This window comes from Colobus angolensis, unplaced genomic scaffold (genome assembly GCF_000951035.1).
Source record: "Colobus angolensis palliatus isolate OR3802 unplaced genomic scaffold, Cang.pa_1.0 Scaffold131, whole genome shotgun sequence".
Taxonomy (NCBI): Eukaryota; Metazoa; Chordata; class Mammalia; order Primates; family Cercopithecidae; genus Colobus; species Colobus angolensis.
The window spans coordinates 8982387-8998235 of record NW_012114364.1 but is presented as its reverse complement, the minus strand read 5'-3'; the positions used below and the strand labels follow the sequence as shown (position 1 = coordinate 8998235).

At 32.6% G+C, this 15849-nt stretch overlaps 1 protein-coding gene across 1 annotated transcript in view; it reads right to left on the bottom strand.

Annotated features, from left to right (window-relative positions):
* Positions 1-3811: 3811 nt before the first annotated feature.
* Positions 3812-15849, bottom strand: part of LRRIQ1 (leucine-rich repeats and IQ motif containing 1) — a 214737-nt gene continuing 202699 nt past the window's right edge. Inside the window, 1 exon segment of the mRNA XM_011934139.1 lies at positions 3812-4127. Within this exon segment, the coding sequence (XP_011789529.1) occupies positions 3975-4127 (153 nt within the window). The 3' untranslated portion in view covers positions 3812-3974.

Genomic DNA, 15849 nt, shown 5'->3' with positions numbered 1-15849 from the left:
GATTTGGAACAACAACAAAAAAAGATGAATTCAAGTTGCTGCTCTTCTTTGTTAATTTTTTGTGTGAAAAGCAAATTAAATTCCTGAGTTTCATTTATGTTAGCTGTCAAAGAAATATGATCATTATACATGAGAAAAGATAAATAAATATCATGTATAAAGCTATAAATTAACAATAAAAGCATTATTATACATTGCAAAGCATACTTTAAACATTAAATGAGGAAATTAATTGAGAAAACTAATATCATTTAGTAAATTCAAATATTTTGCCTAAATATTACATAAATGAGGAAAAATCTCTTGCTATGCCCATTTTATAAATGGCAATTTTTGAATGAGAATGTAATCTCTTTCATAATTTTGTAAACCAGATGAAAGATCAGAAATCTAGATCAGAAGACTGCTTTGGCCTTTTTGTAAGGAAATAGCAAAGCCTAAAAGGAAAGGGACAGAAAATTTAGGAAGTTCTCTAAGAAAAGACATATTGCCTGAGATGGTCAGCATGTTAAAAGTATACTCCTCCTGGTCTTATTATATTTGACACACAGAAAAGGAAGACAATTCTACTGTGGGGTTGTTTTGTAATGATGCAAGAGAATCACAAAACATACAACAACAAACAATGAAGACAACAGGTACTATTCTTCCGGGCCTTACAATACCCAAGGAAATATATCACATGCTTTATGTATATTTTTACTCAGTTTTTCCTCACTAAAACTATGATATAAACATTACTATTCCCATTTTACAGAGAGTAAACTTAATGTTACAGGTTAAACAATTTACCCAAGGGCACACAACTCATATGTGATGGTGGAACTGGGATTTTAAATCTGAATTTTTCTGATTCCAAAGAACACATGTTATAAAATTATAACAACAATAAAAGAGAAACATCTAGAAAAGTTCTAAGGCTCAAAAAGAGTTTTACAGATGTAGTCCACAAAGTACTCTCTAGATTTGGCTTGCAAAGCTAAAAAAAAAAGTATTCTTTTTTCTTTCTTTTCTTTTCTTTTTTTTTTTCTTGAGACGGAATCTTCGCTCGGTCGCCCAGGCTGGAGTGCAGTGGCGCGATCTCAGCTCACTGCAAGCTCCGCCTCCCGGGTTCACACCATTCTCCTGCCTCAGCCTCCTGAGTAGTTGGGACTACAGGCGCCCACCACCACGCCCGGCTAACTTTGTATTTTCAGTGGAGAGGGGGTTTCACCGTGTTAGCCAGGATGGTCTCAGTCTCCTGACCTCGTGATCCGCCCGCCTTGGCCTCCCAAAGTGCTGGTATTACAGGTGTGAGCCACCGTGCCCGGCCAAAAAAAGCATTTTATTAACAGCTTTATAAGGTGACAAGTTTTGAGACAGAGAGAGAAAGCTAAAGGAAAAAGAGCTTTCAGGATACCAAAGCTGTAACTGGTTGACTCAGGGCCATGAAGGCTTAGGGCCCAAGGATTTTGATTTCTACAGAAAAATAGACTAAGCCAAATATTTTAGTTAAGCAACTAAGAGTAGGTTTCTTGTAAGCTGAACCAATTAGACCATGTGCCTAGATACTTGAGACTTCCATACTTTAGCCCAATAGATGCTTCTTTTAAAATTATGTTTAGGTGGTGATTATAAAGAACACTTATTAAGCACTGATTTTGTACCAGTTTGTGTTCTAACCGGTATGCATTTGATCCCAAAAACAACTCTACAAGGAGGTACTTCTATTATCATTCCTATTTTAAAGATTAAGTCCTCATTCAAATCCTGGCAAATTTACATCAGAGACCATACTCATTATTATATAATAATAATGTTGTTATAGTTACTTAGCAATTACAGTGATTAAGCAAGTACTATTTGATTCATAATCATTTTATTTTTTAAAAACTTCATTTTTCTAAAGTAGCTTGCCTTAAATTGTTACTTATTAAACACATTCAGAGATTAGTATTGTTTTCAGTAACATTATTTGCTGACAAGTAGTTGGAATTACAGTGAGAATTGCATTATTTCAGTTTCTTGGAGAATGTGTTAAAAATGAACTCTACATAGTTACATCCCTAAAATCTGTAATTCAATATCATATAAGTGAATGATGAAACTTGCATATTTGAAAATAGTTGATGATTTATTGAGCTATTCATGTGTTAACATTCAAGTAATACATTATAAACAGAAGTTTTGAAATTCTAAAGTGAAAAAGCAATTTTTTGTTTTTGTTTTTAATTTGTTTATTTTTTTACCTACAATGCTCCAAAGTGATATCATATGAGTTTGTAGTATGCAATGCATAAAATTATCATTACTCATTAATATGCATTGACACAGGCTGATTACTTCTGAAATGGAATATAGATTTTGAAATTCGATAAAGTTGATACATTATGTTAACAACTAAAAAATGTATATTAGGTGAATAATTTAAACTTAAAATATTTATTTCTTAACTATATAGACTAGGGCAATATTTCAATGACGAGATTCTATAATCATATAAGAAAAATTCAAGCTCTCGAAGGTCTTTGAAACTTGGAAAATATTTTTAAATTAGACATATAGGCCGGGCGCAGTGGCTGACGCCTGTAATCCCAAGACTTTGGGAGGCCGAGGCGGGGGGATCACGAGGTCAGGAAATCGAGACCACCCTGGCTAACACGGTGAAACCCCATCTCTACTAAAAACACAAAAAATTAGCCGGGCGTTGTGGCAGACACCTATAGTCCCAGCTACTGGGGAGGCTGAGACAGGAGAATGGCGTGAACCCAGGAGGCGGAGCTTGCAGTGAGCTGAGATTGCGCCACTGCACTCCAGCCTGGGCGACAGAGCGAGACTCCATCCCCCCCCAAAACAAAAACAAAAACAAAAACAAAATAAATAAATAAAATAAAATTAGACATATTAAAATTATTATTTCAAAAGTAAATTAAATTTTATCAAAATGAACTTGCATGTATTAATAAATATAAATGATTATAATCTAATAAAGCCAAGTACTTGGATGAAAAGTGAAAGTCAGAGAATCATTTTGAAGTTTTATCTGGAGAGCACCATCTGGATCACTGAATTTTTCACTTTCAATCTAATACTGAATTTGTATTTGTGTGTGTGTGAGCCTATATATATGTATATATATAACTGTAATACCAATGAGTAATAAAACTTTCAAAAATAACAATAAGTATAATTAAGTATGAAGACTTCATTTTAAAGTAAAAAGACTTAATTATTGTCACATTTTAGACGATATCTCAAAATCTCTAGGGTTAAATAAGGACTTTGAAAAAAATTACTCTCTATTCCCCTGAAATAGCACAAGATACAGTTATTTTTTAAATGTTTACATTTTTCAGAGTTAATAATTGCAATATAAGACTCACTGAAATCATTATCTTTATATTCTCTCTCTACATATATAACAAATATGTTATATAAATATATGTTTAATATATATGTATATTTCTCACCAAATTAAAGGTAATAGATGTATGTGGCAGATTTATGAATATAAAGTTATCATTAATAGACATAATCAAACTCTTACATATGAATGGAAATAGTTTTTGAAAGCATGTTTTCTGACAATATAATATTATTTAAAGCTCTTCTATTTAAAAAAATTTTTGAAAATTATCTTTACATATAGTATCTATTAAATCAATGGCAAAAGGCCAAGACACACTACTTTCATATATAAATCTAACATTTTACAATTAATCTAAAAAATTCTTTTAAAATTAAATGATCAAAGAATTCAATATGATCCACAGGGTGTGGGGGGCAGGAGATATTGAAGCCCAGAATACAATTAAAATAAAAACTGATGCAGTTAATTTTAGAAATAATTTAATTTTGTTTATATCAAAAGAGTATATTTAAAGAAAGAAAAAATCTAAATGCACACTTTTGGGCAGTTCAGGTTGCTGGCATCCTACCCCCATCTGAAAAAGAATTCCTGCTGGCATTAGGTTCCATCAATTCGTTTGTGATTTCTAAATTAATTTTGAAGGAAACCACAACTTACTTGAAGATCCTGCTGAGTGTCTGTGTGCCTGATTTTTTTTTCCTCTTTTCACAGACAAAGCACTTCCACTGGTCATGGAAAGAAGGTCTAAATCCGTGTCTTCTCTGCTTACACGTCTTGCCTGGGAGCAATGGAAGAGAATGTATACAATCATGAAACAAAATATGGCATTTTCTGAATACAGCTCACATTACCCCAAATAAACAAACAGGCTCTGTCAAACAACCTTCTTCAAAATGATACCACAATCCTTTATTGCTGCCCAGGCAGAACAAATGCACTATGTCAAAGCATTTTTTGCAAATAAGAGTCGATTTTAAAATTGAGGATTGCTATTTGAGTCTGTACAACAAAAGAAAACATTTTAGTACAGTAATTTTGATGAAAATCAGTCTCAAAGTTAGCTGATGAAACTTTAAAGAGCTTAACATTATTTATTTGCCAAGTATATTATTTAATTCTTAATTGAATGTTAGACATGTCATATTGGGTTATTTTTTGCAATAATTATATGTTGCCACTTACATGTATTAGTCTTATCAATAAAATTCTCTGAAATGCCTTTCATCCCATACTTCATACTATTAAGGTACAGACAATCTTTACCTTCTCATTATAACCATTATCAATATAAAAATATTACATTTAAGTCTAATTTTGGGATAATTATAAATAATGTAGATGTTTCAGGACATTATTTAATGAACATAAAAATTAAATTATCTATTTTATCTCAAATTGCCTTTGAACTTTTATTACTTAGACCAAATCTAAGTGTCAAAAATAATTGCATCTTACCTATAAAACATTGTTGTACATAATGTTGAATATCATTACATAAAGATATATTAGGATTCAGTTCTTAAATAGGGGGAAGTGCTATGAGAGAAAGCAAAGCAGCCTCAAAGTAGCTGGAATTTAACCAAAACCACACCATGCTTGAAATCCTGTGAAAACGCATTGTTCTTAATGTTTGATGTTAGGAAAACTGAAGTAGAGCAAAATAACAGCATAAAACCACCACTGTGGTTAAAAAGCTGTCTCCATATGATGAGCTACAAAGACTCAAGGAACTAGAATCCAAAAATGATCCTCTTTAAAATTCAGATATTTGCCCTTCACCTTTACATCCACCTCCCACCTTCTTCCTACTCTTAAACATATGAACTTACATTTATTTATGTAATATACTTATATTTTTCCAAATTGATTTATGTTTTCCCTGATTTATTTGGTCTTAATTGACAAACAAAAATTGTATACATGTATCATGTACAACACGATGTTTTAAAATATGTATACACTGTGGAATGGTTAAATTGAGCTAATTAACATACGTATTGCCTCACAAACTGTTTTTAAGCAAGCAAGTATTGCTTTTGCTGAGTTCAGAATATAAACCATTGTATAATGTCAATCATTTCTTAATGCAACTGGCTAAGTAATACAATTACATTGTCAAAAAACCTTGGTAGAAAATATTAAAATAAAATACATAAAAATTGGCTTCCAATTTATACTTGTGATTTGTAAGAAAAATGCTATACATTACTTTTGAAATGTTTTTCAACAGTATACAAGAGTACATGTCTAACATTAGAATAGCTTCATTAGAAAAGTTCCATCAATGGTAAACCTTAAAAAAAAAAACAACAAACAAACAAATAAAAAAACCAGTCAAAAGTTAAGGGGAAACATGAAAACAATACCACAATTTTGGTGAGACTACTTAGATAACAAGAAAAAAACATGTGAGCTGCATAAAGGACCCTTCTGCAGACTAAAGAGGCTTTAAGATTATAAGCCTTAATATTGTAAAATGAGGTTTATTTATTTAAATGTAATGACATAAAATTTCACTACACCTATTTAGAAAGTAGAATTCCCACTCTACCCTGAATAAGACGAAACCTACAGTCAAGAAAATATTTGTAAATAAACACCTTCCAAAAAATTTATTATCATCTAAGCCATTAACATCTAAAGATGATTTTTTCCAAAGTAAAAAATAACTAGTGTCAGTTACTAATTTGGTCAATTATATAGGAAATCAGCTTTAGAAGTAAAATTATGAGAAACACATGGCTTCACAATAATGCCATTTAACAGCTTAAAAGCAAACCTAGAAATTTCATAAATGGGCTAGTTAATGTCTTTCAGTGAATCTGGCACAGCCATTCATATGCAACAATATTTAGATCCTGTTTTTGAAAATATTGGCTTCCCAACTAAACATCATTCTCTGCTTAACGTTAAAAAATAGAGAAATGGTAAAGAAGATGCAGATTATTTTCAATGTCATGTAAATTGTATATACAGTCATCCCTCAGTACTCGTGGGGCTTTGTTCCAGGACTTCCACAGATAACAAAATCCATGGATGTTCAAGTCCCTTATATAAAATGGAGAATTATTCGCATATAACCTATGCATATTCTCCCTTATAGTTTAAATAATCTCTAGATTATTTCTAAGACCTAATTAAATGTAAATGCAATAAAATAGTTGTTATATTGTATTGCTTTTTTGTTTGCACTATTTTTACCGTTATATTGTTATTTTTTGTTTGTTTGAATATTTTCAGTTCAGAGTTGGTTGACAGACATGGAGGGCCAACTTAAAAAACCTGAAGACAGCTGATCACACATTTGACAGTCATTCTATAAAAAGGTATGTTGGATTCTAAAACACTGCAATATTTTCTATGGTTATAATAAACAATCTCAAGTTAATGTCAGATAAGAATTTTCTCACATACAACATAATGGCAAATACTTACTAGACTGTAATTTTGCAAAATTCTTTTAGGTCTTTGTTTTTGGAACAGATCTCTTTTATCTCCCTACCTACAAGGTTTGTAATTGCCGCTCTCCCCACCCCCACCCTATATTTTCACAATGAAATGAGGGATGTACATTTTGGGACAGAACTTTCCAAGCATTTGGATTCTGATTCACCTTCAACTTTGGCAACTTAATTTAAAAAGAAATTCTTTCTCGTATATTAAACAATACAGATTTCCTCCTCTTCTGCACTTTTTTCATAAACAAGATTGTATTAATTATTAATTCTAAAAGTATTTTCTTTTTGGAAGTGAAGATATACAAAACAGCACACATAAAAACAAATGTATATGTACTTATTACCCAGATATTTCTTTAAAGAGAGAAAGCAAGTTTTATAAAGATGAAGTCTCCTTACATGCTACTTTGATTTTCTACATATTTATTAAACATTTTAGAATATTATTTCAAAATTAACATAAATGATATATTTTTCTGCCGCTTGCTTTTTTCACTGTACATTATATATGTGAGATCTAGATTTAGTTCATTTATTTTAACTGTTAGAATAATTTGCAAATTATGGCAAAATTATGATTATACCATAAATATACCACATAATTATTTGTAATATATCTAGACATCTGAGTGATTTTAAAAGCTTTTTAATTTCATGTAAAGAAAATGAATTATGCATATTCCTAAATTCATAATACATCATCTTTTCACAAAATCCTTTTCTAATGTAATAAGACAGATGTCTTGTTATATAACATATGTGGGTAGGGAAGGCACTTTAAATATTTAAAAGAAATAATGTACATGCTGTAAAGTGCAAAGACTTTAAACATGAAGTTCAACTCCCATAGAAGTTTAAAAAAATAACTGCCATAGAAGTTACAAAAAATAGGACTGATTTCCCTATGCATCCTACACCCAGCATGCCTCAATGACATTTCACAAAACCAAATCATGATCAACAAAACCAGAAAACAGACACTGTATCAATACTATTACTAAACTATTGACCTTATTAGGATTTCGCTAGCTTCCACATGCACTAATGTTTTCTTGTTTGCACTTCTGTGACATTTTATCATATATATAAATTATGCATACATACATGTATAGATTATGTATTATATTAATATGTATAGATTCAACTATCACCACAATCAGGACACGAATCTGTTCCATCTTCCCAAAGAAACTCTCTTGCTCTCCTTTATAGTCATATCCTTTCCCCAACCTAAACATGACAACTAATCACGTGTTCTCTATTACTATAATTATGTGATTTTAAGGATGTTATATTAATGAAATAATATGCCAAGTAATCTTTTGAGATTGGCCTTTTTTAACTCAACACAATGTTCTTGAGATCTATGGAAATATTTGTATATGCCAACAGCTTTCTTGTTTATTGCTTTTTAGTTGTGTGTTGTATATCCATTGTATGTATGTACCATCATTTCTTTATTCTTTTAACCATTCAATGAGATTTGAGTTGTGGTAAGTTTTGGCTATTATGAATAACACTGCTATGAAAATTTATGTACAGTTTTTTGTTTGAATGAAAGTTCACTTCTCTAGGAAAAATGCTCAGAAGGATAATAATTAGGTCACATGTCAAGTGTATATTTAACTTTATAAAAGCTTATAAAGCTTCTGAAGGTACCAGAGTCTTTACAAGCTTATAAAGCTTATAAAGATTTTTTCTCCAGTGGCTGTACCATTTTCACCAGCAATGTATGAGAGATATAGTTGCTCTGCATACTTGTCAACATTTGATAATTTCAGTAATTTTTATTTTAACCACTCTAATAGGTGTAGAGTGGTATTGGTTATTTCTCTAAGTGAACAACTTTTCATTTACTTTTGACAGAAAGAAAGAGAATATGAATGTTTCTCTGATTATGTGGTTTGACTTTTTATTTATTTTTATTTTCTGAATTGTGTTTTCCTAAGGGCTGTTTTTAAATATGAACTAGAATTGATTTATATGTTTTATGGTTTAGGTTTTTTGCCTATACCAGGTTTGTGGATGTATCTTACTGTTTTCTTCAATAGGTTTTATTTTTTATTTATTTTATTATATTTTACTTTTTTTGGAGACAGGGTCTGGCTCTGTTGCCCAGGCTGCATTGCAGTGTGTGATCTTAGCTCACTGCAAAGTCCGCCTCCCCGGTTCAAGGGATTCTCGTGCCCCAGCCTCCTGAGTAGCTGGGATTACATGCACTTATCACCATGCCCAGTTAATTTTTGTATTTTTGATAGAGATGGAGTTTCGTCATGTTGACCAGGCTGGTACCAAACTCCTGGCTTCAAATGATCCACCCGCCTCGGCCTCCCAAAGTGCTGGAATTACAAGCGTGAGCCACCATGCCAGGCCTCTTCAATAGGTTTTACAATTTTGACTTTTAAATTCAGGCTTATAATTCATCTTAAATTCATTTTTCATAAAATGAGAAGTAGGAGTCAAGATTATTTTTTCATATAGTTATCTAGTTGTCCAGCACTATGTGTAGAAAGGGTTATTTTCCCCACCCTTGAATTGTTTTGAAACTTTATAGAAAATTAATTGACCTTATAAGTGTGGGTATTTTTCTGGACTCCCTATACTTTCCATTGATAGATTCTTGTATCTTAACACATACATAAATATATACACACACACATATATATGTGTATATTTGTGTATATATATGTGTATATATGTGTGTTTATGTATATATGTGTATATATGTGTATATATGTGTGTGTGTGTATATATGTACACAAATATATATACACACACACATATACATATATACACATATACACACACACACACACACACGCATATATATATATACCAGTCTCAATTACTGGGGATTGATAGCAAGTCTTGAATTCTGTGTAGCATGAGTCTTACTATTTTTTTTTCAAGATTGCATTTGCTATTCTAGGTCCTTTCCATTTCCATACACAGTTTAATATCAGTGTGTACATTTCTACCAAAAATTTTACTGGGAATGCTTTGAATCTACAGAACATTTGGGGAGAATTGACTTCTTACAATTTGAGTTTTTCAACTTATTTATAAATAAGTATGTCTCTGACATTTTTTAAAGCAGTGCTTTGCAGTTATTAGTGTAGAGGGCTTGCACATTTCAATGTTAACATTTATTTTTAAATATTTTACATTTTTTGACATGTAAAATATTTTACATGAATGCAATTTTTAAATTGAATTTTTAAAGTTTATTGCTAATATTTAGAAATGTAGCATATTTTAAATTAATCTTTATTGTGTATCCTTGAGTAAATTCACTTATTACATCTTAAGTGCTTGTGAGGATTTCTTAAGACTTTTATGTACAATAAGATGTCATCTGTGAAAATCAGATGGTCTTTTCCAATCAGATTTTCTTGCCTTGTTCCTGATATTAGGTACAAAACATTGGGCCTTTAACCAGTAAGTGTATCAAGTTAAGAAAGTGTCTTCTAGTCCTAATTTTCTACGAATTTTTACCACAAATCTGTTGAATTTGTGGTAAACATTTTCTGCATGTATTGAGATAATGATTTTTCTCCTTTTTATATTAATGTGGTAAATTAGAATTCTACTTTTACTGTATATAGAATTGCAAGTTGACATTTTTTTCTTCCACTTTCTTCTGGATGTCAATATTTATGATCAATAGTGAATCATCCTCCTTACAAACGGTCTCCTGTATATCATGGATACTTTAGCTGCTTTAAATTTTTTTCTTTTGTGTTGGTTTTCAGCAATTTGATTATGATGTGCATAGGTGTAATTTTTGTGTTAAACTTTTAAAATGTTTTCTCATATTTCTCATCAAACTTTAAATATTTTCAGTGATTAGTTTTCACATATTATTTCACCTCTATTCTCTCTTCCGGAAAGTCAACGACATATCTATTAGTTTGCTTGCTATTATCTGACAGAGCACTCAAGCTTTGATTTTTTTAGTTATTTTTTCTCTCTCTGCTTCACTTTGGAGAGTTTATCTTGCTTTGTTTCTGAGTGCACTTTTCTTCCCAATGTCTAATTTATTAAGTCCAGCCATTATATTTTTTCCAATTAAGGTGAAATAGTTTTCAGTTCTAGATTTTCTATCTGATTATTTTTTAAAGTTTATTTTCTCTATTAAGATTTCAATCTGTTTCCTCAACATTTAAATCTCTGAATATATATATTTATTTATTTTTATTTATTTATTTATTTATTTTTGAGACAGAGTCTCGCTCTGTTGGCAGGCTGGAGTGCAGAGGCTTGATCTCAGCTCACTGCAAGTTCCGTCACCTGGGTTCACGCCATTCTCCTGCCTCAGCCTCCCAAGTAGTTGGGACTATAGGCGTAGTCGGGACTACAGGCGCCTGATACCACGCCCGGCTAATTTTTTTGTATTTTTAGTAGAGACGGGGTTTCACCATGTTAGCCAGGATGGTCTCGATCTCCTGACCTCGTGATCCGCCGGTCTCGGCCTCCCAAAGTGCTGGGATTACAGGCGCGAGCCATCGCGCGTGGCCAAATCTCTGATATTTTTAATAGATGTTATAATTTGCAGGCAAGAATCTTAAAAAGGTTACCTGATTTGGTTCTAGTAATGATTTTTCTTACAAGGCTCATTTCCCTGCTGCTTTGAAGGATTAGCAATTTTTTACTCCACACTAGACATTGTAATTTTATTTGCTGAATCTGTAGATTTTGTTAGCATCCTTTAAACTCTGTTAGCTTTTATTCTAACATAGGCAGCTTTTATTCTAGCAGGCAGTTGATTTGTTGATTAACTTGGTCTTTTTGAGGCTTACATTTATGTTTTACGATTGTGGATCTAGAAGAGTTTTTAATCCACGGCTAGAGTCACCCCTTCCTAAAGTTTAACTTTACATGGTCTTAACTAAATGTCTGGGACGTTCTCCACCGTAGCAGGTCAGAACTCCAATGTTTCCCGGTTTGGGTTGGTCTCTAGAGTCTTTCCCGTTCAGATATTCCCAGTAGATGTTCCCTTCTGGACCTCTAGAGTCTCTTTTCAGTTCAGATATTCCCAGTAGCTGTTCCCTTCTGGACATCAATGAGTCACAGAGTGCACTATACACAGAGCTTAGTATTTGGCCAAAGACTTAAGGAAACCACTATACCAATTTTTGCAACACTTTCTCTAGTATTTTACTCTGTAAATACCATTTATCTCAGCAACTCTGAACACTCCTTTCTCTCTCTCTTTTCAACTCAGTGAAATTACTGAGCTCTCTTTAGGCTTCCCTTCCCTCTGCTGTAGTCCAGAAAATGTTTTCAAACTGTTACCTGAATTGATTGTGGAACTCACGTTCCACACTTTTATCTCAGGGATCATAGTCCTGTGCTGTTTGTTTTTCAACTTATACAACAGTTGTTTGATTAATTTTATCCTGGTTTTATAAAAACGTTTTTCTTCAAAAGGACTGGCCTATACTATATGATAGCCCAAAGCAGAAACAATTAGGAAAACAAATAAATTGGTACTAAAATTATGGTCATCAATTTTTAAACACAATAATATGTAATTTAAATCTATTTTCTGCATGGTTTTAATTTATTCCTCTTGCCTGCTGTATTGTGTTTCATAATGTATATCCAACCAATTATTCATTTCTTTAAAGAGTACTTAAGTAGCCTCTAAATGTGTATAAATAATACAGCAACACACTTTTTGGTATATATTCTTTGGTGGCTGTATGTAAAAATAATCTGGGAGATATATATATACACACACACACACATACACACACATACACACACACACATATATATATATTCACATCCATATATATATCCAGAAATATATATATCCAAATATATATATGTATTCAAAAATATGTATCTTTTTTCCTCCAAGAATGGGCTTGCAGACTAATAGGGTATGCAAACACCTACTTTAATAAACACTGACAAGTTTCTTTCCAGAATGACTACCAGCTTCTACTTTCAACAACTGTACACAAGGATTTTCACATTGGTGACATCCCTTTGCAATATCCAGTTTTCCAATTTTTGCCATTTGATTAGTATAGTCATAAGACATCTTAATTTTCATTTTCATTCCTCTCATCTGGAAACCGAGCATGTCTTCATATATACTTGCCCATTTAGGCATCATCTCTGTGAACTACCAATTTATATTATTTTTCTAATGTATTCATTGGGTTACCTGAAAGAGATCTTTTTTATATTTAGATATTAAGCTCTGTTAAATGAGGCATTGAAAACAGTAGTCATATACCTGTTAACCTTTTCTATTAAATCCTTAATACAAAGAGATATTCAATTTAAGACGGTCATCTGATTTTTTGCCATATAGTTTGCACTATTCATGCCTTTCTAAAAATGTATTTTAACTGCTAAGTTGCAAAGCTATTATTCCTTGTTTTACCTGTTTTACAGCTTTATCTTTCATAATTGGATCTTCGAACCTTCTGAATTCTGTCCACTGTTGTAAAAGGTGTACATGCATACTCCTGTATATTTTCAATGCCATTTAGTAAACAATCTCAGCTTTCCAATCTTTATAGTACAGTCATATATCTATTCCTGACCTTGCTATTCATTTCCATTGGTCTATTCATCCATTCCTGTGCCGGAACCATAAAGTTTGCTTTACCTTTTTACTAAGCCTTTATGTCTTGTGACACAACTTGCTCTTCTTTTTCAGAGTTGACACTCATATTCTTGGGTTTTTAATCCTCAGTACACATTTTCATCAGGCTTGCAACAATCATTGTAATATTGGATGAGATTTCTTCTAATTTGTAGATTTATTTGGGTACAATTGACACATTTTCTTGACTAAGTTGTTGCACTCATGAATGCTAAACTTGCCTTGATATTATCATACCCTACCTAGATCATGTTTAACAACTGAGTCAGAGATAGTCACTGAGAAAACTGCAGCCTGATGGGTCTCAGCCAAATCCCTCTCTGGAAATTGTCCTTCGCTGAAGAGAACTGCCTTATCAAAGTCACACCTTCTCCTGAGGAGATAACAGGAACATTAAAGCCTGGTCCTCTTGTCTCAAGCTAGGACAACCCAAAAGGGTTTTCCCTGTCTTCAGACCTCACTTTCTCTGATGCACCTCTACTGAAGGTCACCATTTCCCTCCGTTCATTTCTGCTTCTTTCATCTCTCACAGGAGTTGTTTTGGAAAGCTCTCCTGAATAAATTCTCTGCATTCAAACATAAAACTATCAGAGTATGTTTCCTGGGAAACCTGAATTATAATTCTGTCTTCTGCAGGAAAATTCTGGGGTTTGGGGGGATTCATTTAGTCAATTAATTATAAACTTGTCTATATATTTGACATGACTTCTGATATATTTTTAGATGTAAAGAAAATGTACTTTGTTTCCGTTTTTCTAATTCCTGTCACGCAATATGCTTTGCTCTTCCGTGAAAGACAGAAATGTTATTTACTAGCTTCCTCAATATCCACAATTTAAACGTTTGATTATGCCTTATTCTTGAGTTGCTATTGAAGGCTACTAAAGAGTATTGTGGATGATACTCATCCCTATTATTAAGGAATAAAATCCATTGTCTTTTGGCATTCATTGCTTTTGATATGAAGTTAGCTGTCAATCTAATTATTGTTTCTTTGTAGATAATCTTCTGGTTTACTAAATTTATCTTTTATAGTGTCCAGTCTAGAGCGTATATAAATGAAATGTTTTATTTCCAGAGTTAATAATTGATTTGCTTGCATACCCATCTGTCCTTTCTCAACATTTGATAACTTTTGTTTCAAATTTTCTGTCCTTTTATTGTGGGTGCTATTATCACATTTTTAAGAATCTTATACTAGTAACAGTTGCAGTGATTTTTTCTTTCTGTTTTTCTTTTTCGTTTTCCTCTTAGTATAGCCTTGTACCAATTGTGTAATTATCTGCCTCCAGTTCCCTGGCACAAGTGGGCAAGTGGGGTGTTTTCATTCCCCAGTACTCTTCTAGATTTCTACTCTGGTCCTTTAGTCAGCTCTGTATCCTTTTGATAAAAGCCACTGATGCCTTTCCCTGCATCCACTCATTTAAAAAAAGAGACATCTGGATATTCCTATTCCAGTACCATTTACCTTGTTTTTGTGTTCAGTTGGATCACTTCAATGTGAAAACAAAATGTATCATTGTAATGTATATTATTTATTTGTATATAGTGGAAGATAGAGGAGTATGGAAAAAGGATTAATATCCTTGCATTAATCTCATAGACCTCTTATGATCAGTAATCTATCCAATCAGTTTTCATTCATTTTTAAATGTGGAAAAATTAAATACTATAACTGTTTTGTTTTTTTGAAAGAGAGTTTCACTCTGACATCCACTCTGGAGTACAGTTGTGCAGTCTCAACTCCCTGCAACTTCCATCTTCTGGGCTCAAATGATCTTCCCACCTAAGCCTTCCAAGTAGCTGGGGCTACAGGTGTGCACCCCCATGCTCAGCTAAATTTTTTTTTAATTTTTAGGGGTAGAGATGGGGTTTTGCCATGTTACCCAGACTGGACTTAAACTCTTAGGCTCAAGAAATCTGTCTGCCTCAGCCTCCAAATGTGCTGAGATTACAGGCCTGAGACAGCATGTTTGACCACAATATTATATCACTTCTTTATCCTGGCATTCCTTTACAGCTTTATATCTCAATTCTTGCTCAAAAGTGGCCACTGACCAATCTGTGCCAAAGTATTAATCAATAATATGTGTAGTGTTAATGGCCTAAATTAGCAATTTTCTTTGGATAATCTATAGGCCACTTTCTTAGAGAGGTCTCTATTAAAATGCAAGAAGATATTTGCTGAGTGGTTATCTCAAATCTGTGCATAGATTCCATAAATATCTTCCAAAACACATGCACTTTAGCTAGCAACTACCTTAATTTTGCTTCTCTTTCAGGAAAACTCCTTGCATGAGTTGTTCATAAAAATGATGAATATGGGGGGCGGAGCAAGATGGCCGAATAGGAACAGCTGCAGTCTCCAACTCCCAGCGCGAAGGACACAGAAGACCGGTGATTTCTGCATTTTGAAC